General features: G+C 49.4%; 1 protein-coding gene across 3 annotated transcripts in view; it reads left to right on the top strand.

Moving 5' to 3' along the window:
* Positions 1 to 23,074, top strand: part of RBPMS (RNA binding protein, mRNA processing factor) — a 139,633-nt gene that overhangs the window by 17,297 nt on the left and 99,262 nt on the right. For 2 of the 3 annotated variants that reach the window (XR_012158424.2, XM_073340330.2), the window contains exons 2-3: positions 15,964 to 16,072; positions 16,906 to 16,983. The exons of the other annotated variant lie outside the window; for it this stretch is intronic. Coding sequence is in view for 1 of the 2 variants with exons in the window: in XM_073340330.2 (XP_073196431.1) it covers positions 15,998 to 16,072; positions 16,906 to 16,983 (153 nt within the window). In the remaining variant the exon portion in view is untranslated. The remainder of the gene's footprint in view (positions 1 to 15,963; positions 16,073 to 16,905; positions 16,984 to 23,074) is intronic. 3 annotated transcript variants of the gene reach the window in all.

Genomic DNA, 23,074 nt, shown 5'->3' with positions numbered 1-23,074 from the left:
TTACACTGCTGATACACGTCCGGGCATCTACTGCCTTGACCATGTGTCTTTTTATTACTGAAATCAAAACCAGTCTACTCTCCACATTTCACTGTCACCACATAGGTCTGATTTCAGCTGAAGACACTTCAAACCAAATGCACAGACCCCCATTTGCCACGCCAGGCCCCAAGTGCTGTTGCTCACCCCCCGCAGTACAAAGCGGGGATAGGGCACTGCCATGCCAATCTGGTCACATTTCACAGCCACGCCATACAGCTTAAGCCTCTACTCCGGGGGAAGGAAGTGGAGAAGCAGGCCCATAAAGTTGCAGCCGTTTCTGAGAAAACGTTTGCACCCCGTCGAGATGTTGTTACTAAGCGTGACATTTCTTTAAGACTTTGTGGAAAGGTAGCTCATTTTAGTAGCAGAACAGGTGATTCCCTGCACATGGTCATGTACTTTACAGTTACCTCCTGCTGGATCTAGGGAGCACGAGCAAATTCCACAAGAGTTTCTCCGGCTTGCCCCAGAGTTTGAACGCCCCAGACGCATGCAGCGGGAACTGAGCGTGAGTGAAATACAGTGCACTGACAGCTGTTGTCTCACTTCCAGGGCTGCTCCTCTGGGGCTCTTGGGGTGACCAAATATCAAGTGTGAAAAATCGGGACGGGGGTGAGTGGTAATAGAAGCCCATATTAAAAAAAAAAAAAAACTCCAAATATCAGGACTGTCCCTATAAAATCGGGACATCTGGTCACCCTAGGGGCTCTTCCTCTTGTAGCTTCTTGATGGAGAGGATTAGATGTGAGTGGCCGTGTCTGCAGGGTCTGTTAAGATCTCCTAATCTTCTGCACCGTAGAAGCCTGAGCAAAACCAGACAAGCCCAAAATCTAACTTTCATGTCTGTGTGTGCAGGCTGTGGGGGCGTCTGCAGAAGGGAAATGTGGAGCTTTGATTAAATTAGGCCATAGAAATACCTGTCCCCTCCTGCCCCAAATGCTGATGATCTGATGGGCTCAGAAGAGAAGTTCTTTTTGGTATAGACACCAGATAAGAGATCCTTTAAAGATCACTCCTAACCGGCACTCCCCCATCTTCCCTCCTTGACTAACACTGCAGTATAATTTTGTAGTTTAAAACTTGGCTGACCTGAATTTGAACTCTCAAAGAAAACAAGGCATTATTAAAGAGATGCCATGGCTTTCTGAGGCCTAATTTTAGAGGACTTCTCAGAACTTTTCTCTCGAACAAGTTGTAGGTCAAAATTATAAAATCTATGTTGAGCTGCAGAGGATCTGAATTTCAGGATTTCTTTGGGTCTCTGGGATTCTTTCTTAGGATGATAGAGTCTTAATATTTGATCGTTTTTTGGGTGAAAACCCATTCTGTTTTTTCCAGTGCCACAACTGCAGGAGAGAACCAAGCGTCAGTTGGATTTTCTGGGGGAATTTTGGTTATTTTTGTGTGCCACTCCCTCGGATATGGGTCTGATTCTGCTACAGGTACTCCATGAATAACTGAGCGAGGTTCTACTCGCATGAGTAAGCCTGGTAGAGTCTGACCCTATAGCGCTACCCGTCCCTTGTGCTTTTAACTAGCAGGAGCACTGAGCTGAAGCGTGGACTGGAGAGGAGAAAGAGTGACCAGAATGTCTCTTTGGGGTGTCCGGTTCCAGCTGTATTTTTTCATACTGTTTTCAGCATTGCCCATTGGTACGTCTCATAATACGTGGTGATTTCCCTGAAGTCCTGGCTCCCGGAGTCCTGGGATTATGTGAAAATCTTGGCTTCCATTTAAAAAATATATGTTTCTAGCCCTTGTGGATACAGAGAAAAGCTTGAAAATCTGACCCGAGCCTGACCTAAACATCCAAGCACCAGAGAGAAAAGAAAAAAGAATCCAAATGAATTATTTTTTTTTAAAAACATCTTGCGATATTTTAGCCCATCCCTTAATTTTCTGAGGGCAGGCTCGTGATTTTTGAATGTCTGGGGCTGGCAATCCTCGCTTTACAGCAAGGGGCTCACTGGTAAATGTGATTTTAAAAGAAAACTCTGGTGTGATAGAAGACATTTTAGCCACTTTACATCATTGCAAAGGAGACAAAATCACTAAAACAAAGCACCCAGGATGAGTGAATAAGTGCTGGTTTGTATTATTAATTGATTTAAAAAAAGAGAGAGAGAAATAGTGATCTATCAAACAGGAAGCAGCTGGCCTATCTCCTGGGTAGATGAGGAATGAAAGAATTCAGGGCCAATTAGAAAGCCGGGGGGGGGAGGGCAGGGAGTCAAAGTTCTTGTACACGATACACTGTTTTTTCAATATTTTGGGTGAAAAAAATTTCTTCTGTAAATTTACCTTTTAACAACTTTCCAACTCCAATTTCTAATAGCAGCCAAAAGGAGCTGAATGTTCTCCACCCCCATCCACTTCCTGACACCAGGGCTCCTAGGATGGGCCGTGACTGGGGCACCAGTAATTCTAACAAGGGCAGCTCCCAGGCAGTCCGGCCTTGCCCAGGTCACTGGAATGCTACATGGCATTTGAAATGCCTGCTGGATTGTTTTATTCCATTCAGCTGGGGGGGGGGGGGTCCAAATGTTGCCCAGGTGCTGTGCCCCTTCACCCAGCGTGGGGAGCGGACCTGGAGAAAGAGGGCTGGGGTTCATGAGGTTGGGGCACTAGGGTCCAGACATGCAAAGTCCAGTCTGCTGGCTCGCTTGCCGTGCGGCCCTTGCATGTATCCCTGGCCTCGCAGCACACGAGATAAAGCTCTTTCTCCTCCAGCCCCTGACAACACACAGTGGGCAGGGCATGGAGCCAGATGTATATGCTCAGACACGGAAACAGCCCTCCCCTATGCCCCTTTGTGCAGATTATCCTTCCCCCTTCAGGAGTCACCGCAGGAGAGGGCTGCTGCCCTGTAGTCCTGTGTGAGCCGCCTCCAGGGGCAGCGTCTTTGGAGGGGGCATGGGCGCAGTGAGTCCGAAGTCCCTCCGCGACAGATACCAGTCTGCTATGGCTGGGACAGCTTTGCCCTGAACCAGGCCGTCCGCTTTTCAGCCCGAGAGCCTGCGTGCATCGTGCTCGTTCCGATGTATGTGCAGGTCATTACAGCTGCTGCTTTGGACACACGCATGAACCCCCGTTTAGCGCTGGGGATCGGACGTGTGTAAATGCAGATAAAGCTATGGCTCTCATGGCAAGTGAACGAGAATGACGTTAAACTGCGCTACAGGCATGTATATGACCCTTGCAGACTAACATCCCACGTAAATGCTGACAGAGACCCATTGGGATTGGCTCTTTCTCCTTTTATGGTGATTTTGACATCTCCCACAACATTTCTGGCCCCGGGCCAGGGAGATTATAGAGGAGATTACAGCACGCCAGCTTCTCCGCGAGCTAGCCATCTTTCCCGGGGCTTTGTCCAGATGTCCCCTGATGAACTTCTGTAAAGATCTCAGCAGCCACCGATGTCTTGCTTGTCTGGATTTGCTGCAGGCCGGCCAGGCCAGAGAGTTGACAGACCTTAGCAGCAACTAGGGCACTCAGTGCTATGGGAGGGGGGAATCCCCCTTTGTTCTCAACAAGAGACCCCGGGTGCCCACACTTCTGACAACCAGCCGCTCTAGGTAGGTGCCAGCTGAGCTTTTGGGGAAGTTGGTGGGAGAATGTGGGGGCCGGGCCCTTCTGAAAACCTGTTTAGCAGGCAGAAGCCAGGGCCACATTACCGTACCGACATCCTTCTGCGATAACAGAGGCAGTACTGTGCTACCCGAGGGCCTGCCGGCTTTGGCGTTGCCCTTTGCGTGTGTCAGAGAGCAGGATGTCGGCAGCCGTGCCTAGTGGTCGGAGCAGGAGTCCATGGCCAGGAATCGGGGCAGAGGCCAGCTGCCAGAGCCAAAGGTCAGAGCCGAAGTCAGAGGTGAGGAATCGGAGCTGAGGGTCAGAGTGAGGCAGGCTGGGTCCAAGGCCGGGGCAGGGTTGGGAACAAGCGGGGGCACAGGAGCAATCGCAGCCATGGGCAAATGCTTTGAGCAGCCACCGAGCTGCTGCTGGGCTTAAGAGCCAGTTTGCTGACTCTTCCCACCCGTCGGGCGGTGCCGCTAATCGGGGGAGGGGATCCTTTAGCAGCGGGCAGGCTTCCGTCCACCCACTTCCTGGATCCCAACAGGATCCCTCTGCTGACACAGTTGCCCTCTCTTCCCTTCTGCCACTCAGCTCCCAGGCAGGGCCCAGCAGCAGGGGAAAAAAAGCTCACATTGGCTCCTGGAGGGGGTGGGACAATTTGTTTAATTGGAGATGGCAACAGTTGCTTGAGAATTTTGTATCTATTTGCTTCCTTGGCGTGAATAGACTGGTGATGACAAGAAGGCTAATAGCCTTGCTGTGTGATTTTATTGCAAGTCTTGTGATTTTGGGTGCATCTCTCAAACCCCAGCTTCTGGAGCCTTGGGATTTGGTGAGAATCTCAACTTTCATTTCAGAGAAAAATTTCTGCCAGGCCTTGTGAGAAAAGCTTGAAAACATGACTCAAATGCTACTCCCTAAACACTCAGAACCCAGAAAGCAGCTACAAAGAATCAACATTTGTTATTTTTAAAAATCTCGTGACTGGGTTAACAACCCCATGATTCTGGGGCCTGACGCCTGATTTAAAATGTTTGGGGCTTGCTGTGCTGCATTCGGTGTTTTTACCTAGCCTCTGTGTGCACTTTATTTATGGCTACAGCCACATCAAGTTTCAAGTGTTAAAACCATTTGCAGATTAGCAGGGTAGAAAGGGGCATCTGACACAAGGTGTAACATTCCCCAAAGGAGTCATTTCAACTCCTTCAGACTCCTAAATACAGACTGCACTTGCTTGCAACTTCAAAGGGAGCAAAATCTGTACCCTGAGCCTAAGTGGTGCAAATTCACTTAATAAACATGTGAATAACAATAAAGGGTTTTAAACTCTGCTTTAACTGAAAATCTCAACTGCCCAATAATGATGGAGCTGTTTAATGAGGCCTCCCTAATTATTCTGGAACGACTGAACGGTTGTGTAAGTGATGGCAGGCTAGAGGGCCAGAAATGTTTTCTGTACCGGTTAGTTTTGTTTTTCTTGATTTCCTGGAACAAACTGAAAGTCTTGTTGCATTTTATTGAAGCCATTAATCTTCTGTCCCAATACGCTGGGTAGTTATCCAGAAAGGAAGGAATAAGAAATGAAAATAAGCTTGGAACAAAGATAAAATTCAAATTAATTTCATTGTCGACTCTCAACCCACACACTCTACTTTGGAACTCTTCCTTCTTCAAGGGGCTGCCAACACTCACTCGAACATTTCCCGTACTGCCGCCCAAAGCTGCTGCATTCCTTGCCCAAATCCTTTCTGTGTGGGAATGGGCCAGCCCAGCCCTGCCCCAGGAGGGCATCCCCGCTCTCCGGTTCCCACTGCAAAGAGGACACACAGCAGGGGTCTCTTTGGAAGGGAAGTAGCAGAGTGAGGTGATGAGGTTACTGGATGCTTGTATCAATAGCCAGCAGAGTTGGTAGCTGCAGTGAAAAAGCCAGCGGCGTGGTGTCTAGAACCACGCGTCTCCCCTCTTGGGCAGCGCTGCCAGTTATCAGACTAACATCCGCCTCTCAGGCTGCACCTGCCGCTGTCCTCCAGCCCTGGGCATGCTGGTTGGGCTGCTCTCAACCCCAGGGCGAGCACCCACAGAGTTGGGGCGGGGATCCAGAAGAGAGGCCCAGGAAGGGCCCAGTTCTGCCCCCTGTCTGAGAAAGGTGCTGCTCAGAGTGAGGGAGGGTGGCAGAATCTGGCCCTAACATCCGAGGCAGGAGCATAGCCCACATCCTCGATTCTCCAAGCCAGGATTCCATCGCCTTTGCTCCAGCACTGAGAATGGCCCAGCTCATGCTCACCATAAGGCCCCTTCATACTCGCAGAAAGGGGCCCTAAACCAGCTGAATCTGTCTGCCAAGGAATTTCCTCAGTATTAGGGACTTCCCTGGCAAAGGCTGCCCTAGCCTGCTTCAGGTGCGAAAGGCAAGAGATCGGGGAGGTGCCAAGTGGCTATACACCTCTGTGCTCGGCTCAACTCCAGCACTGGGGGCTGTCTGGCCCAGTGACGATTCCCTAAGGGGCTGGGTCTCCTGTGTTTGTGGCATCTATGAGGAAGATTAATAAGACTGGGACTGTTCCGCTTGGAAAAGAGACGACTAAGGGGGGACATCATAGAGGTCAATAAAATCATGACTGGTGTGGAGAAAGTAGATAAGGAAGTGTTATTTACTCCTTCTCATAACACAAGAACCAGGGGTCACCAAATGAAATTAATAGGCAGCAGGTTTAAAACAAAGAAAAGGAAGTATTTCTTCACACAACACACAGACAACCTGTGGAACTCTTTGGCAGAGGATGTTGTGAAGGCCAAGACTATAACAGGGTTCAAAAAGGAACTAGATACATTCTTGGAGGATAGGTCCATCAATGGCTATTAGCCAGGATGGGCAGGGATGGTGTCCCTAGCCTCTGTTTGCCAGAAGCTGGGAATGGGCGACAGGGGATGGATCACTTGATGATGACCTGTTCTGTTCATTCCCTCTGGGGCACCTGGCATTGGCCACTGTTGGAAGAGAGGAAACTGGGCTAGATGGACCTTTGGTCTGACCTAATACAGCTGTTCTTATCCTGTTGCTCGGCTCTGTATCAGTTATTCTGTAACCCGTGTAATGCACAGTGTGAGATAAATTGTAGCACCAGTACCTTGGGCTGGGGGGCGGTTAGGCCTAAATGACCTTGTTACAAAGCATCAGAACAAATCTCTGAGCGGAGCCTCCGAGTTAGGTTATTAATGACAGAGCTAGCTTACATATTACAGAGCTGGAGGACGGGGTGAAGTGCTGTGGGCTCTGGCTGGCAGTACAATTGTAATTACAAGGGGAAGGGATTGTCAGGGGTCAGTAACTCTGGCTGCTGATTGCGGGGAAGATCTGGGTCTAATATTAACTGGAGTCTCTCTTGTTTGTGCGCTGCAAGTTGAAACCATTCGACATCAAAGGACGGAGGAGCAGGCCGGGTCCAGCCGAGCCAATGAGGACTAATAGGGCGTGAGGTGAAGCCCAGCATTCCTGAGCAGCAGTAATGTCAGGGGACAAAGGACTCAGTCTTGCTCCTTTGACTTAGTTCCTGATGACTTCATTTGGTGGTCACTGAGGTAGGAGTGATTAAAAAAGGAATCCTGCGAGGCCTGTCTGTGGAAGGAATGAGTTTCCCTCAGCGATAGGTCCCAGGGTATGGATGGTTCCCCGCCGCACTGGAGATAATTTCACAAGACAACAAATATGCTCAAGGCCCTGCAGGAAGTGCTGCAGTGGGCAAGTGGGGACTGACTGGGTTTGGATCCTGGGTGTTCACCCTGGACCTGGTTGAGATCATAGGTGAAGTGCGGTAAGCGGCTCCACCTTGTCACCTGAAGACATCCCTCCAAAGTCCAACGTTGGCCCTGGGCATCCTGGATGGGATCTGGACCCCGGTGATAAAACTGGCAAAGTTCCCATCAGCTTCCGAGGGGGCAGGATTCCCCCAGTGGCTTGTCCACACTAGATGTGATGTTTCCATTCTGCACACAGCCAAGGCTTGAGAGCCTGTGGTTGCTCCGAGGGGCAGTTCAGGGTGATGGCTTGGACTCATAAACCTCTCAGTGCTTTGCTCTCTTTGTACATTAGTTGGCTACCGTAAAAGCCAAAATCAGCTTAACTCTGCCCTTCCCCCCCTTGCTTCTCCTCGCCCAGCTCATTTCCCATGCACTTTAATGCTCACTCCGTCATGCCCGCTAGTTTCTGTCATGAATGAGGTAGGGCATCCCCCTTCCTCGTGACTGCTGCTGGTCACCCGTGGCCATGCCCTGCTCTTTCCAGCTACTGGTGCCCTGTCTGGGAGAGTCTGCATGGAGACTTCGGGTGTGGAAAGCTGGGGTGTAACTCTGCAGCGCACTAAGCGTCTATGTGGACCCTGCTAGTGCGTGCCAACAGTGCGGTGGTGCACATGGCTGTACTTGCATTTCAAGCAGCTGTAGGTCCGTGCACGCCAGGGAACTGTGAGTACGTGGCAGCAGGCTCCATGCGGACAGGGAGTGTGTGGCAGGCTGGAGGTGCCGAAGATGCACACCTGGGCTTGCCATGTACCATGTCTCCCTGTGGACAAGCCCAAAGTCAGTGTCTCGGGCGTGAAGACGCATGGGCAACCTTAACTTGGGCATTTCCTGGCTCAAACTGCAACCGGAGGCCGAGAGGTTCCGAAATAAGAGCCCAACTCTGAAGTCAGTGGCCCGATTGTGAAAAGAACTGAGAAACCAGCAGTTCCCATTGGCTTCAGTTGGAGCTTGGCACATCTGGAAGGGAGATGACTGACGTAAAAGCAGAGGAAATGAGGTGGCATTACCATAGCATACAGCGGTTGGTTAGACCATTACTGGAGTCTGGGTCCAGTTCTGGTGTCTGCCCTCTGATGCAGACAGTGAAAACTTGGAGAGGGTTCTGACGAGAGCCTCAAAAACAATTTGTGGGCTAGAAACCTGCATTTTACCCCATTCGAGCCATTGGGAGCTCAGCGCTTTGAAAAGTGAGGCCGCATGATTTAGGTACCTAAACAGAAACCGAGGCACCTGGTTTTGAGAATCATCCCCCTGGTGTACAAAAGCAAAGACCTCAGTTTGCATCAGCCTGGTCTTGCTGTGGTGCCTTCTGTGTGCGCTTGTATGAAGCTTCCTGATTAAAGGCAGTTTTATGACTCTGATAAAAGCCTGTTAACGGACTAAAAAGTGGAGAATGCCGTAAAGCACAGGCAGAAAGATTCCCTGTGTCTGTCTGTCATGCTGGCACAGACGGCAGCAGCCCTGCGTGTCTGTCCTGTGCCTGGCTTGTCTCTTCCAGGTTTCACCACAGCCCATGGACTTGCTCTGGGTCTCTCAGGTCTTTCCTCGATGGGACAGATATCAAATGAGCTACCCCAAGCATTATCCCCACCGTTAACACAAGAGCTGTATGCACCAGGCCAGTGTTGTATAGCCAGACCAGGATACCCGTCACCGTTTAATAGCTGTCTGCCTGTAGGTCAGCCAAGGGTTATTTGTCATACAAACCAGGTCTGCTCACACTCCAGAACTAGCCAGAGATTTTGATAGATATCGGTTATCTGCATGGGAAGAAGCAAATGTAAAGAAGAGAAATTGTCCTGACTTGGCAATTTTATGGGCATGTGAGCACACGAGCTTGGATGGGGGCTGGGTTGGCTGAGCGTTTTGCTAAAAGCAGACATTCCTCTCCTCCACCCTAGGCAGCCTTCACGCCAGTGCAGCCCTCTGCTGACTCCCTGTGTCACCTTGGCCCGCTTCCGCTAAGGTCTGTAGGCTCCTGACTTCCACTGTAATCAGTGACAGTTAGGAGCCTTTGTGGATCTGGGCCTTCATCCCCCTGTGCCTCAGATCCCATCTATGCCATGGGGATAACAGGTCAGCCCTGCCTGACGGGTGTGTGAGGATAAACCAGGGGTGGGCAAACTTTTTGGCCCGAGGGCCACATCGGGGTTCTGAAACTGTATGGAGGGCCGGGTAGGGAAGGCTGTGCCTCCCCAAACAGTCTAGCCCCTGCCCCCTATCCGCCCCCTCCCACTTCCTGCCCCGTGACTGCCCCCCTCAGAACCCCCGACCCATCCAACTCCCCCTACTCCTTGTCCCCTGACCGCCCCCGCCCGGGACCCTCCATTCCTAACTGCCCCCCTGGGACCCCACCCCATATCCAACCCCCAGCTGCTCCTTGTCCCCTGACTGCCCCACCCCCTATCCACACCTCCAACCCCTGACAGACCCCCTGGGACTCCCACGCCTATCCAATCCCCCCTGTTCCCCATCCCCCGACCGCGCCCCCGCAGAACCTCTGCCCCATCCTACCGCCCCCTGTCCCCTGACTGCCCCCCGGAACCCCCTGCCCCTTATCCAACCCCCCCGCTCCCCACCCACTTACCATGCCGCTCAGAGCACCAGGACTGGCAGCCACGCGGCCCAGCCGGGGCCAGCCACGCCCCCGCACTGCCTGGCAGGAGCTCGCAGCCCCACTGCTCGGAGTTCTGGCAGCACGGTAAGCTGAGTCTGCAGGACAAGGGAGGGGCTGGGGGCTCGCCTTCCCGGTCGGGAGCTCAAGGGCCGGGCAGGACGGTCCCAGGTCCCAGATGTGGCCCGCGGGCTGTAGTTTGCCTATCTCTGGGATAAACACATTAAATATGGCAAGGTGCTCAGAGAGAAAAAGATCCCTCCCTAGCCTCTTTGCCTGTCCAGCTTTCCTGTTGTCTGTCAGGACACACTGATGTTTGTGCGCAGTCAGACAGACACACAGGCTTGACAGGTTGGGATGGTTTCAGTTCCTTACCCCTAAGTTTCAGTCGTCAAGGAAATACTAACTGGGATTTGGTGTTTACTGGGTGGACAGGCATGGGAGAGGCCAATCAATTCCACAGTGGTGTGGAGCTAAATTGCTGGAGAAGCCGATGAGGGGCGGGCATCACTGTGACCTTTCATATCTGGCAGTAGCAGAGAACAGAACATGCTCACCTATTCCCCTGGCTGGAAGTTGATTAAAAAGCCACATCTTTGTTAGATAACTTGTATGTTCCTTCATCATTCCCTGTTCCCTCCTCAATTTATAGATACCCTGCTACTGCTCAGATAGTCCACCTCAGATTCACAGGTGGGGTGGAGTAAGATTTTTACTGGGGGCTGAGTTTGCTGATATTTGGCTTGCACATGAATGGAGAAGCCTGAATCTTGTTTCCACACAGAATACATTTGCAGAGAGAGCAACGGTTTCCTTGTGTTGAGGTCAGCTTACCTCAGTGCTGACCCTCCCCTTCATCGAGCAATAACACAGGGATCTAAAAACTTTTGCGGTACTTTTCAGGCTGGATAGAACTTTCTTTGGCAAGCTGCCATGGGTCAAACAGCTGAGATGAACTCCGATCCTCCTGTTGTGCACAGCAGTCATGTGTCCCTGGAAACTGGAAATGTCCCTGTTCCAGGGCATGTCTGGGGGTCCTTGTTGGTTACGCGCATTTGGTCCCCTGTCTCTGTGACCCATGCAGAGTTGCTGCACCAAGGAGCCTCTGTCCAGGGGAGCCGGTGAAACTGACAACAGACTGGTGGGGTGCGTGTGCATTTCAAGGCCGGTCACCCTCTGACACTCTTTCCCAGTCCCAGCGGCAAGGCCTCTGAGTCAGTCTCCCCACCCAGTCTCACCGTCTCTCCCTTCAAGGTATTCTCGGTAAGGCTACCAGCCTCCCAGTGGAAATGTAAACATGGGGCTATTTTAAGTGCTGGCAAACAGCTGGGTGAGTTTGTCACATTCCTGTTCCAGCTTCCACCGCGACATGCCAGCGGCTGAGTGGTAAGGCAGATGTGTTTCTACAGGCAGACTCGTGGGCCGTGTCCTATGGGCAAGGAGGAGTAAGGGCTGAAAGATCTCTTGGGAGCAACATTGTAACAGCCCGCAGATCGGTATATGGACTTGTGACTCGTGGGCCATACCCTCGGGTGGAGTAAATCGGCCCAGGCGTCAGTGGAACTCCAGCTGATTGACATCATTTGTGGATTTGACCTATTGACTCCAGTGGACTGACTGGCGGGGAAGTGTGTTGTAGAATAGCCCTGTCCTGTTTGACCAGGAGAATGTAAAGACCAAAGGTTCCCCTTTAAGAGGTGGGCATCTCAAGTGCAATTCCCCCTCTTCTGACTGTCCCTATTGGCCTTTCCATCCTCTGAGTGTGTATTCGAGTGTGTCCCTGGCCTGAAGGAAAGGCACTGATAGCAAATCTCTTTGGAGTGCTGCAGAGGGAGTGAGCGAATTCAGGGTTGGGGAAGAGTGGGTGTTCTGAACAAGCGTTCATGTCTTTCAAACTAGCCTCAGAGAGGAGTGTTTCACACAGATTTGAGATATGACTTCAAGGAAGATGCAAGTTACTCCTCAGTAAGGAAGCAGATTATGAGGAGATTCCCCACCTAGAGAAGAAAGAAACGTATAGCTGAAAATGCATCTTTCCATGATTAAATGTCAGGATGTACCTTGAATTAAAGACAAGGACCTTACCACATTTGCCAAGGGCTGGTCTACACTGGGAACTTACACCTGCATAGTAATTACACCCCTGAGAGATGTAGCGATGCCAACCCAACTCCTGGTGTAGACAGCGCTAGGTCGATGGAGGAATTCTTCCATCCACCTACGTGCTACCTTTCGGCGAGGTGCATTACCTCCCACCTCTCATCAGTGTAGGCACTGTCTATACTGAAGTGCTTATAACATGCAGCTGCAGTGGTTTAAGTGTAGACATAGCCTGACTAACAGTCAGGCTAAGGAGAGGATCTGGCGACTATCACATCCCATTGTGAGAACAAAAAGTGGGCTTTCAGGGTTTATTTACCCAATTGCACTGCCAGGGAGACCACATGCACCTAATCTCTCCAGGATGGTAATGAGGTTATATATAACATGGTGTGATCCTGTCCACAGAAGTGATGATTTAGGCAGATCACTGTCAGGGCATTATTTTAGAGAAATATGATCTACTAACAGTCTGATTTGCTGTATTGATGGGAGCTGAAGACTTCCGAAGGGTTCATTGGTAGGTTCTAATTTCCTAATTAGCCGTGTATTCTGGAAGCAACATTCATTCGAACTGTCCTCATCTTTACGAGGGGGCACCCTGGCTAAGGCTGTGTCCCTGCTCTCAGGCCTTTCTAAGCATAAACAGAGGTGCAGAAAAACCCTGGGAACATTTTTAAAAGGGAATTGTAGTAAATCAGGATGTGCGATTTAAAGGGTGCTGCTCTATCAGAGAAGTGAGGTTTTTAAACCAATCGCATTCAAAACATTGAAACTGTCCGTGATCCCTTCCACATTCTTGGAGCACGAAGTGCTTTTGGTTTGCCTTTCGCAGGGCATGTCTACACTGCCCTGCAGTTCAGACTATGGAGATGTGAATAGCAGTGTGCACCAAAGTGCTGCTATGTGTCTCCCCTGTGTGGACACTGTGGACGTGAACTAAAATTAACTTGTTCCGGGGCTAAGTTTCAAAGAGCCAGCAGGCATTGTTTTCAGAACAGTGGTTCTCCTTGTAGATTCTCCGGCACATCTTGTTTTGCAGGCAGCGTGGGAAGAAGCTATCCTGAAATGGAAGGCTGCACTCTGTAGAGTAGCACCTCTTCAGAAGAGGATTTTTAGCAGTACGGCGTTTTCAATGAATGACTCACACGAATCACAGTAGCTACGCTGCAGCTAGCTTATGAATAGGACCCTACCAAATTCACGGCCATGAAAAACGCATCACAGACAGTGAAATCTAGTCTCCCCCTGTGCAATCTGGTCTTTTGAGTGCTTTTACCCTATACTATACAGATTTCACGGGGGAAACCAGTGTTTCTCAAATTGGGGGTCCTGACCCAAAAGGGAGTTGCAGGGGGGTCGCCGTATTGCCACTCTCACTTCTATGCTGCCTTCAGAGCTGGGCGGCCAGAGAGCGGCGGCTGCGGACTGAGGGCCTGGCTCTGCAGGCAGCCATGCGGAAGGAAGGGTGGCAATACTGTACCATGCAAACCTTACTCGGAGGCTCTGCCTTCAGAGCTGGGCTCCCGGCCAGCAGCCGCCTCTCTCCAGCTGCCCAGCTCTGAAGGCAGGGCCGCAGCCAGAAACAGCACAGAAGTAAGGGCAGCCATACCGCAACCCCCCCTACAATAACCTTGCAACCCCCCAACCCCGCACAACTGCTTTTTGGGTCAGGACCCTACAGTTACAACACCATGACATTTCAGATTTAAATAGCTGAAATCATGAAATCATAGAATCATAGAATCATAGAATATCAGGGTGTCAATGGTCAGAAATCAACCATTTTTAAAATCCTATAACCGTGAAATTGACCGAAATTGACCAAAATGGACCATGAATTTGGTAGGGCCCTACTTATGAATGACAGTGCTTCAGAAGGGGTATCTTGCTGTTGTCCGTGCGCTCCAGTTCATGTTCAGGAATTATTCTATAGCCCTCTTCTATGCCAAGAGTTGCTTGGTGCAGGATCCTGGGTCCGGGCATGAGTGATAGCAGCCTAAAGGCTGTTTTCACTTGTGACGGCCAGCTGTGGCCCCCAAGGGACTGTACTGGGTTACAAATTGGTGCAACACAGGAGCACGCCATTCCTATGCTGGGTGCCGGGAGGGGAAGTTGGCACAGGAACCAGCTATGCCAGCATTGCATCCACTGAGAATTCCCAGCTACTGGGGCATTCTTAGCTGGCCAGGTGGAGCCAGATCCCAGCCAGGGTGTACCCCTATTTTATGGATAAATTGGAGAGAGTCCAGCGAAGGGCAACAAAAATGATTAGGGGACTGGAACACATGAGTTATGAGGAGAGGCTGAGGAAGCTGGGATTGTTTAGTCTGCAGAAGAGAAGAATGAGGGGGGATTTGATAGCTGCTTTCAACTACCTGAAAGGGGGTTCCAAAGAGGATGGCTCTAGACTGTTCTCAATGGTAGCAGATGACAGAACGAGGAGTAATGGTCTCAAGTTGCAGTGGGGGAGGTTTAGATTGGATATTAGGAAAATCTTTTTCACTAAGAGGGTGGTGAAACACTGGAATGCGTTACCTAGGGAGGTGGTAGAATCTCCTTCCTTAGAGGTTTTTAAGGTCAGGCTTGACAAAGCCCTGGCTGGGATGATTTAACTGGGAATTGGTCCTGCTTTGAGCAGGGGGTTGGACTAGATGACCTTCTGGGGTCCCTTCCAACCCTGATATTCTATTCTATGATTCTATTCCATTCCATAGAGATTCTTATACCGCCCTCACCCCTGTAGTGGCTGAGCACCTTAGGGGAAAGCTGCTGGAGCAGAGGAAGAGAACCAAGCCCTTTGGAGACATCCTATGTGTAGCCTTAGGGCTTGGCAAGCACCCTTCCGTGTTCTCTGCGAGAGCACTTCCCACTCTTGCCGAGTGCAGTGTGGTTAACAGGCTGAGACTTGGATCTGCCATATGAGCGAGTGGGTTTCTAGTCCCAGCTTGGGGAGCCCAGGAGGCCTTGCCCAGCACTGCGGGTTGTGCAGGGAACAGGATCATCATCAGCAGCAGTAGGGTTTCCAAAAGCACGTGAGTTAGGTGCCTTAGTCTGCTTAGGTGCCATTGAAAGTCCTACTCTGCAGCTGTCTGCATTCTGAGGTGCCCGACTTCCTTTGGGAATACGGCCGTTGTCCCCAGCACAGTGCACTTCCCCATGGCCAGTGAGCGCTGTGATGGGGAAAGCAGCTGCTGTGGAAGAGGAGGATCCGGGTTTGTGTGCTGGCTGACCATTGCCCGCTGTGTGTGGAACACTGAACGGGGCAACGCATGGACTGAATACACAGGAAATGCCATCGTGAGCCGGTTAGAGAGATCACACACCCAGCAAACCTGCCTGAAATACACAAAAGTGAGGAAACGGAAATTTAAGCCATCCAACAGTACAGACTCTCTGCTGTAATTTGGATTATAAACATAATAGTACAAGCACGCATCTTACCATTCCCACAAATACCCTCCACCACAGACGCCCTGTCGCCATGATTCTGCCTCCCGTTGTCCATTCGTCATGCACACCCCGTTCCCAGATTTCGTTCCAGGGTTGTGGGTGGGTGGTGCAGTAGCTGATTCTGCTGGGAGATGGTAGCCTGGCAAAGGGGTGTTACAGAATGGCAGTGAAGAGGTCTGATCGAAAGCTGGTATCTCTACGGGCAGAGTTAAGGGTGCAGATTTTTTGTGTATTAACTTCCTAGGTTTTTTTAATGCTTGAATTGGAGAGGGGTTGGACAGGAGGGGGCTACACCTCTAGGGGAGTGGGAGAGAAGTGCCGCTGCTGGCGGAGAAGATTTTATCCCTCAGCAGCTGCAGGTGAAAACTTCTCCATTGTAGGATAAAGTCTGAAAGAAAAAGTCTCCAGCTCCTGATGGAGAAGGTTCTGCATGCACCTGGCTCCAGTCAGTCAATCAAGTTTCTGTGCGCCCAGCTGTGCTCAATCAAGGTTAGGTGCACAGTACATACATTTTCAGTTCTTGCATGAATCATAGTTAAAAGTGACCATCAGTCCAAATTCTGGTTTGTAAATAGCTGTTGCACAAGATCTGGGAATTGGTCCTGCTTCGAGCAGGGGGTTGGACTAGATGACCTTCTGGGGTCCCTTCCAACCCTGATATTCTATGATTCTATGATCTACTCAGGACCCACTTCTCGTCCACGTGCTGTGTGGCGAAACAATGTGTTTAAAGCAGTATCTGTGCTGCTATATAGAGGAACCAAACAAACTGTAGAGAAAATGAAAGGACCATAAAAATCTCATCCGGTCAGGCATTTAACACCAATTGGCCACCTACTTTTAGGGGAAACCAGGAATTCATGACCCATTCCAAGCCCAATTTAAAACTCCGCCTTAACTATGGAGTCACCAGCCAGGAGTCTTCATAATGCTGAGGGATTTTCATGTGCCGCCAAAAACAAGCTAGACCGTGTGAACCTCAGACAGGCAATGGCGATTGTCAACCACTCATAACAGCCGTATCTGGACAGAATTTCCCGAGGCCAGCAAAAGGCACCTTCATGACCCAAGGAACAGTCCCCTGCCAAATTTCAAAGAGCTCCTGCAAACCATGTGAGTGTTAAAACTCTTCAGAAAAAGGTCAAAAGAACCTTTAATAGTGCATTTCTGTCCTTTCCCACCAGGCTATAGGAGGCATCTGTGTTTACACCTGAAGTGAGCTTTAATTAGGTTCTTCGTACAGATTGTCTGGATTATGTCAAAGCCTGCAGTAGATTTTGGATGCATATCTCAATTGCATGTTTGTCTTTGTTGATTTCTAGGTCCGGACTCTCTTTGTGAGCGGGCTTCCCCTCGACATCAAGCCGCGGGAACTCTACCTGCTTTTCAGACCCTTCCAGGTACTGTTTGCCTGCCCTTCAGGGATCTGAAAACACATGTACTCCTCAGAGGAGCATATTGCTGTATCTGACACACTTCTCCACTCACGTGGCCACGTCATTATATAGCTAGTGTCAAAAGCGGGTGCAAGAGATGTGAGTAACACCAGCGAGTGGCTGAGTATAGAGTGGCGAGAGGTGTCTCAAGGTGTGAGCCAGGGGTCAGGAATAGATTTGGTCTTAGTTAACGTATTCATTAGACAACTACCAATTGGCCAAAGGTGGGCTTGTGGGATGGGGCTCAGGAAGTCTGGGTTCAGTTCCAGGTCTTGCCATGGAGACGCTGTGTGCCATTGGACCAGTGGTTGGGGCCTGATGTTCTGTGGAGCTGCAAATCCCATTGACTTGAGTTGGGGATGCTCAGCACATCTGACAATCAGCCCTTCATTAATGTGTGCCTCATTTCCCCACCTGTAAAATGGGGGTATCGTTCCCTCCTTATGTCACAGGGATGTTGAGAGCCTAAACCCATGAATGTCGATGATGCGCTCAGATACCGAGCTCTTTGGAGCCACAGAAATGCCTATTATGGGATAGTTAGTGGCAGTGATGCCTCGTTCAAACCAGACTCTACTTTACACTGAAAACAAGAGTTCATCCTCTGCTTTTCAGATGAAACAGAGCCTGGCCAAGAGTTTTCAAAGGCCGGGCTCCTAAATCGATGTTCAGACATCTAACCAAGGAACTTGATTTTCAGATGTGCTGAGCGTCCAGCACCCACTATTGACATCACTGGACACCGCTTAGAACTTTAGAAAGTCTGGCTACCTTTAGATTTCTGGGGTTTTTAAATCTCGGCCCGAGATCGAAGTGGGCAACATGTATTTGAACTTGTAATGCACGTGGTGTAGCACGATTGAGAGGTGTTCGGAGCTCATTGTACTGTACTAACATAAAGGCAAGCTATGGGTGTAAGATTTCTCTACTATATTTGGTGCTAGGTATCATGATACTAAATATGCCAGGAAGCAGGAATAATTCAGGCAGTAAATAAATGACTACAGGTCTAGAGAGACTGATTAAAATAAAAGATAAAAGCGAACTCTGTATAGTTTGTACTCATTCTTGTAAGGTGTAAACACCAGTGGGAGAGGAATTATTTAAGATGGTCCAGGGAGGTCAAACTCAAAATAGTTAGATAATATTAAGGAGACAAGGTGGGTGAGTGTGATGGGGTGCAGTAGGCCCAGAGGCTCCCTGCTGAAAGCCTCAGGATCCTGCCACACCAATCCCAGGAAAGAAGAAGTAGAGGAGTCCTCCAAGCAGCCTAGAGTGGCTGCAGAGGGCAGCCAATCAGAGCCCAGAAGGGCAATATAAAAAGGAGCTGCCATGCAGCACATACTCAGTTCCTTGCTGGAGCCAGAGGAAGGCAGATGGTGCTCCTGGCTGGCCAAAGGGAACTGCAGCACCACGGACAGCTCAGTGCTGGCACACAATGGTGCGTGACTGCTATACATAGGGTCCCTGGGCTGGGACCCAGAGTAGAGGGCAGGCCTGGGTCTCCCCATAGGTCACTGGGGAAGTGGCTCACAATTAGACAATGATATACCTCCCAGAAGGGGATCTGAGCTACTCAGTGGCCCAGCTGGGGTCCGAAGGTTCCAGAGAGGAAAAAAAACATTGCCTCCAGGGGGGAAGCCCTGGAGGTATGACCCGACCTAATTGCCAGAGCTGGGACTGTTTAAAGACTGCAAATACACCTGACCAGAAGGGGTGCTTGTGAGAGGTGGACGCCACGTTGTTACAGTTCATCTTTTATTGGATCAGCCTCTGTTGATGAAAGAGACAAGCTTTTGAGATAATATGGAGCACAGAAACATGTGGGCTACAAGTATCTAGGGCAGGAGTATCTAGTACCTGTGGCCCATCACCATGCCATCTGAGCACCTTCCCTGTAAAATCCATGATGATTTCTTTGTATTGTGGTAGCCCCTGTGGTCCCAGCCAAGGTGGTGGCTCCATTGTGCTGAGCTCTGGACAGAACAGAACAATCCCTGCCCCAAAAACCCTACAGTTTAAAAGACAAGACAGACAGAGAGCTATCAAGCAATTTGTCAAAGCCCCAGTATAATGTTGGATGTAATAACCAGAACTGGCCAGGAATTTTTTTGTCAGAACGTTTTTTAGTCAGAGATGCCGATTTGTTGAAACTAAAACTTTTAGCAGGAACGTACCGGGTTTACAAAACTTTGCTCATGAAGTTTCTCAGGTCCAGGATGGAATTTCTGGCCAGAGTGTGAAAGAGCCCCCAGAACAGCCAGTAACCCAGTGGGCATTCATCTGAGATGTAAGAGATACAGGGTAAGTCCCCGCTCTGCCATTCTCCCTTGTGCCAGGTGAGTGAGCTGGCCACCAGGCTGTTGGCCATTTTGGGGCAGGTCTCTCAATCTCTCCTGCTGGAGGCATAATTAAATTGTCATTGGGCCAGAGAAAGCAAGACCGTGATTGGCTCCATAGGCTGATGATTAGGGTGCTCATGTGGTAGATGGAGAGTCAATTCCCTGTGTTTCTCACATTCCAGGTGAGCAGCCTGACCATCAGCCTGTAGAGTCAGTGTGTGTCTCTCTCTCTGCCCAATGAATATGAAATATCCATACCATGCTGTATAACAGCTCCAGTAGGAGAGGTCAAGAAGCCCACCCTTGAATAGCCCGGTGGTCAGGCTACTCAGCTAGTATATGGGCGGCCCAGATTCAAGTCCCTGCTTCCAATCGGGCAGAGCAGGGAATTGAACCAGGGTTTGCCACATTTCAGGGTAGCACCCTGACCAGGGGCTATTGGCCACTCTGGGTTCAGGCTCTCTCTGTTTCATCCCCAGGCAAAAGGGGGGAATGTTTTGAAATCTTGCCAAGTTTCATGCAATGAGAAATCTATTTCCACACCAGGTCTATAACAACTCCTTTCCCCACCTACCCTCTGTCCAGCTGCCAGTCAACGTCCTTCACTACCCTTATTCACCCCAAGTCCCCTCCGTCTACCCACCCCGGCCCCATAGGGAAACACTCCATCTCACTCTAGTTGGAGGAGTTTAGAAACTAACCTGCCAAATTGTGAGAAGGTCCCATCCGCTGCCCATCCTTGCCTTCTATGCGTGGTTTGTATAAGAAGGAGCAGCTACTGACTACATCTGAGCTGTACCACAGGCCTGCACTGACCCCTGTGAAGGGGTATCAAACCCTGCACCAGCATGGGAGGGGTTAAGGAGCTGCTTTGGGCTGGAAAGTCCCAGCCCTCCACACCTGCCGCCAAGCCAGGGCTGGAGGAGGAGTTAAAAGGAGGGAACTCCACTGGGATGGGGGCAACTGGCTGTTGAGCGCCCCAGCACCCAGACAGAGGGCTGGCAGCCAGCAGCGCCTCTGCCCTTGTCAAAGTAGGACAAGAATCCCCTGGGCTAAGAAGGGGAAAGGGACTGACTTGCATTGGGGACACAGTGGACTCTGGGGTGGACTGCGATGGTACCAAGGCCCTCGGGATTAAGAGAAGCTAGTATCCTGATGGAAGCTGCCTTTAGGTTTTCTTTCTCTTCCTTTCCACCTTTATTAAACCTTCATCCAGTGTTGAGATAAAAGTAACATCAATGGTGTCATGGGGGAAATTTGTACCCCAAAGGCATTCAGAAACCAAGAACAATCCTTCAGTGTTTTAGGTGAAAACACTTTATTTAACGAGCAAATTGAAAGAACTAGCAGGAGTCCCCTTCAGCATAAGCCTATATGCAGTTTTCACACATCAGCATTGATGTGGAGTGGTCAGTGCATGCAAAGTCACTGTGTTCTCCACACTGTTCGCACTTCTTCTGGTCAGCAGTCCTTGGGCAAGTAAGGCAGCATCCACTGTCGAGTTTGCCAGATGCTCCAGTGGTGGCTGGTTTTCAATGGTAGCCAGAGGACAAGAGTGCTGCTTTGATGGGCATGGTGAGATGATGGGTATAGAAGATTCTTCTCTTTATACGTGCACCTACAAGTTATTCTCCTAGACTGGTAAGGAACAAGGCGTTTTCTTTGTCTTGGTCAAGTGTGGTGCCAAATAAGATTGTCACTGATCCAAACAATGAAATTTGCAATGCCAACAACATCAAGCATGTTGAAGAAAAGAACCATTGACCACTTATTTATCTTGCGCCTGTAGGAGTGCATTCTTGCAAGATGGTCCATGTTAGCAGCACCACTTTTAGTGTCCGTGTAGTGGAAGAACTATTTCTTTTTTGGTCTCCTTCTACAACCTAGTCATGATGCATCGTCGACAGCATTATTATCAACTTGCCCTTCTTTGGAACCTTCTTTGGAACCAGGCTGAGTGGCTCAGCAAACCCAAATCCTAATGACCGTTATTCTCTGCTGCCATGTGGATGCATCTTATTGGGTATAGTCTGGCTTGTTCCATCAGATTGTTCTAACGCAGATCACATTTTTGTTGAGTAGAGCTCCATCAGTATTCAGCTAGCTGAAGAAATTATCCCCATCTATATTTCTTCCAGGCTTATACCAGGGCTGACCCACAAGCTCCTCGTTGTCTGTTCATCAAATTTGTCTTCAATCAATGGAAACAAGGTCTTCCTTTTTTTAGAGCAATTCTCAACGTGATCTGGCACAAAGTCACTATCATATAATATGTTGTCATCACACGGTAACTTTCAGGGTTGCAAATCATTTTGATAAGGTCAGAAGCAGAATACTGTGCTGATGTGTTTGCAATCTTGAATCGTGCAACTCAAGAGTCTCCTGAGTCTGGATTGTTTGGAGCACAATACCTAGACAGAAAATCCCCTGAAGAGTATTATGAAAAGAGAGCCAGCATCAGTCTGCTCTGTGTGGAGGATACCTGACAAGCCTGGATCTGAAGGGACCAACCTCCCTGGTGTACCTTCTATATTAGGATACCTGTATACAGCAACCATTGTCACTGCCATTACAATATAAGATACTCTCACTAGAAGCAAATGTGAACTACTAAAAAGAGAGAATAACAGTGCAACACATTTCGGGGTACTTTTGTACCCCACATACCTTTTTTTTTTTTTGATATAGAAAAAAATCTTTTTCATGTTAATTTTCATTTTTCTGAATTGTGGGTCACTAGTTCATGAGTTATCGCAAAATGTATGTTTGCGGGGTACAACATAGCCCTCCTCCACATTCGTGGGGGTAACAACTCAGCTCCTAAAGGGGGCACTCTGCAAAGGACAGATTTGTGACAGACCCTCTATCTTTTTATGCACACTAATTGTGTGTGTGTGTGTTGTTTACAGCATTTCCTGTACTGATGGTATAACCAGTGAATCCCTGTTTAAATTAAAAAGAAAAGGAGTACTTGTGGCACCTTAGAGACTAACCAATTTATTTGAGCATAAGCTTTCGTGAGCATCCGATGAAGTGAGCTGTAGCTCATGAAAGCTCATGCTCAAATAAACTGGTTAGTCTCTAAGGTGCCACAAGTACTCCTTTTCTTTTTGCGAATACAGACTAACACGGCTGTTACTCTGAAACCTGTTTAAATTGCCCTTCATCCACTTTCCACTGCCTGAGGAAATTTTGTTAAGTGGGAGTAGGGTGACCAGACTGCAAGTGTGAAAAATCAGGACAGGGGGTGAGGGGTAATAAGTGCCTATGTAAGAAAAAGCTCCAAAAATTGGGACTGTCCCTATAAAATCAGGACATCTGGTCACCCTAAGTGGGAGACTCCTGGAGTCTTAAATTCCTCCAAGTAATGCGGAGGACACACATTGTATATTTCAGAGTAACAGCTGTGTTAGTCTGTATTCGCAAAAAGAAAAGGAGGACTTGTGGCACCTTAGAGACTAACCAAGTTATTTGAGCATGAGCTTTCGTGAGCTACAGCTCACTTCATCGGATGCATCCGATGAAGTGAGCTGTAGCTCACGAAAGCTTATGCTCAAATAAATTGGTTAGTCTCTAAGGTGCCACAAGTCCTCCTTTTCACATTGTATATTGGAGCCCATGGACACAGAGAGAGTTTCTCTTGAATACCAAATTCTGAGTTAGTGTTTCCTGTTTGTGATTTATTAAACTAGGAAATAGCCCATACAGTGTTA

This window comes from Lepidochelys kempii, chromosome 4 (genome assembly GCF_965140285.1).
Source record: "Lepidochelys kempii isolate rLepKem1 chromosome 4, rLepKem1.hap1, whole genome shotgun sequence".
Taxonomy (NCBI): domain Eukaryota; kingdom Metazoa; phylum Chordata; order Testudines; family Cheloniidae; genus Lepidochelys; species Lepidochelys kempii.
Note: the sequence above shows the minus strand (reverse complement) of the source record. Positions and strands in the feature narration are given on the sequence as shown.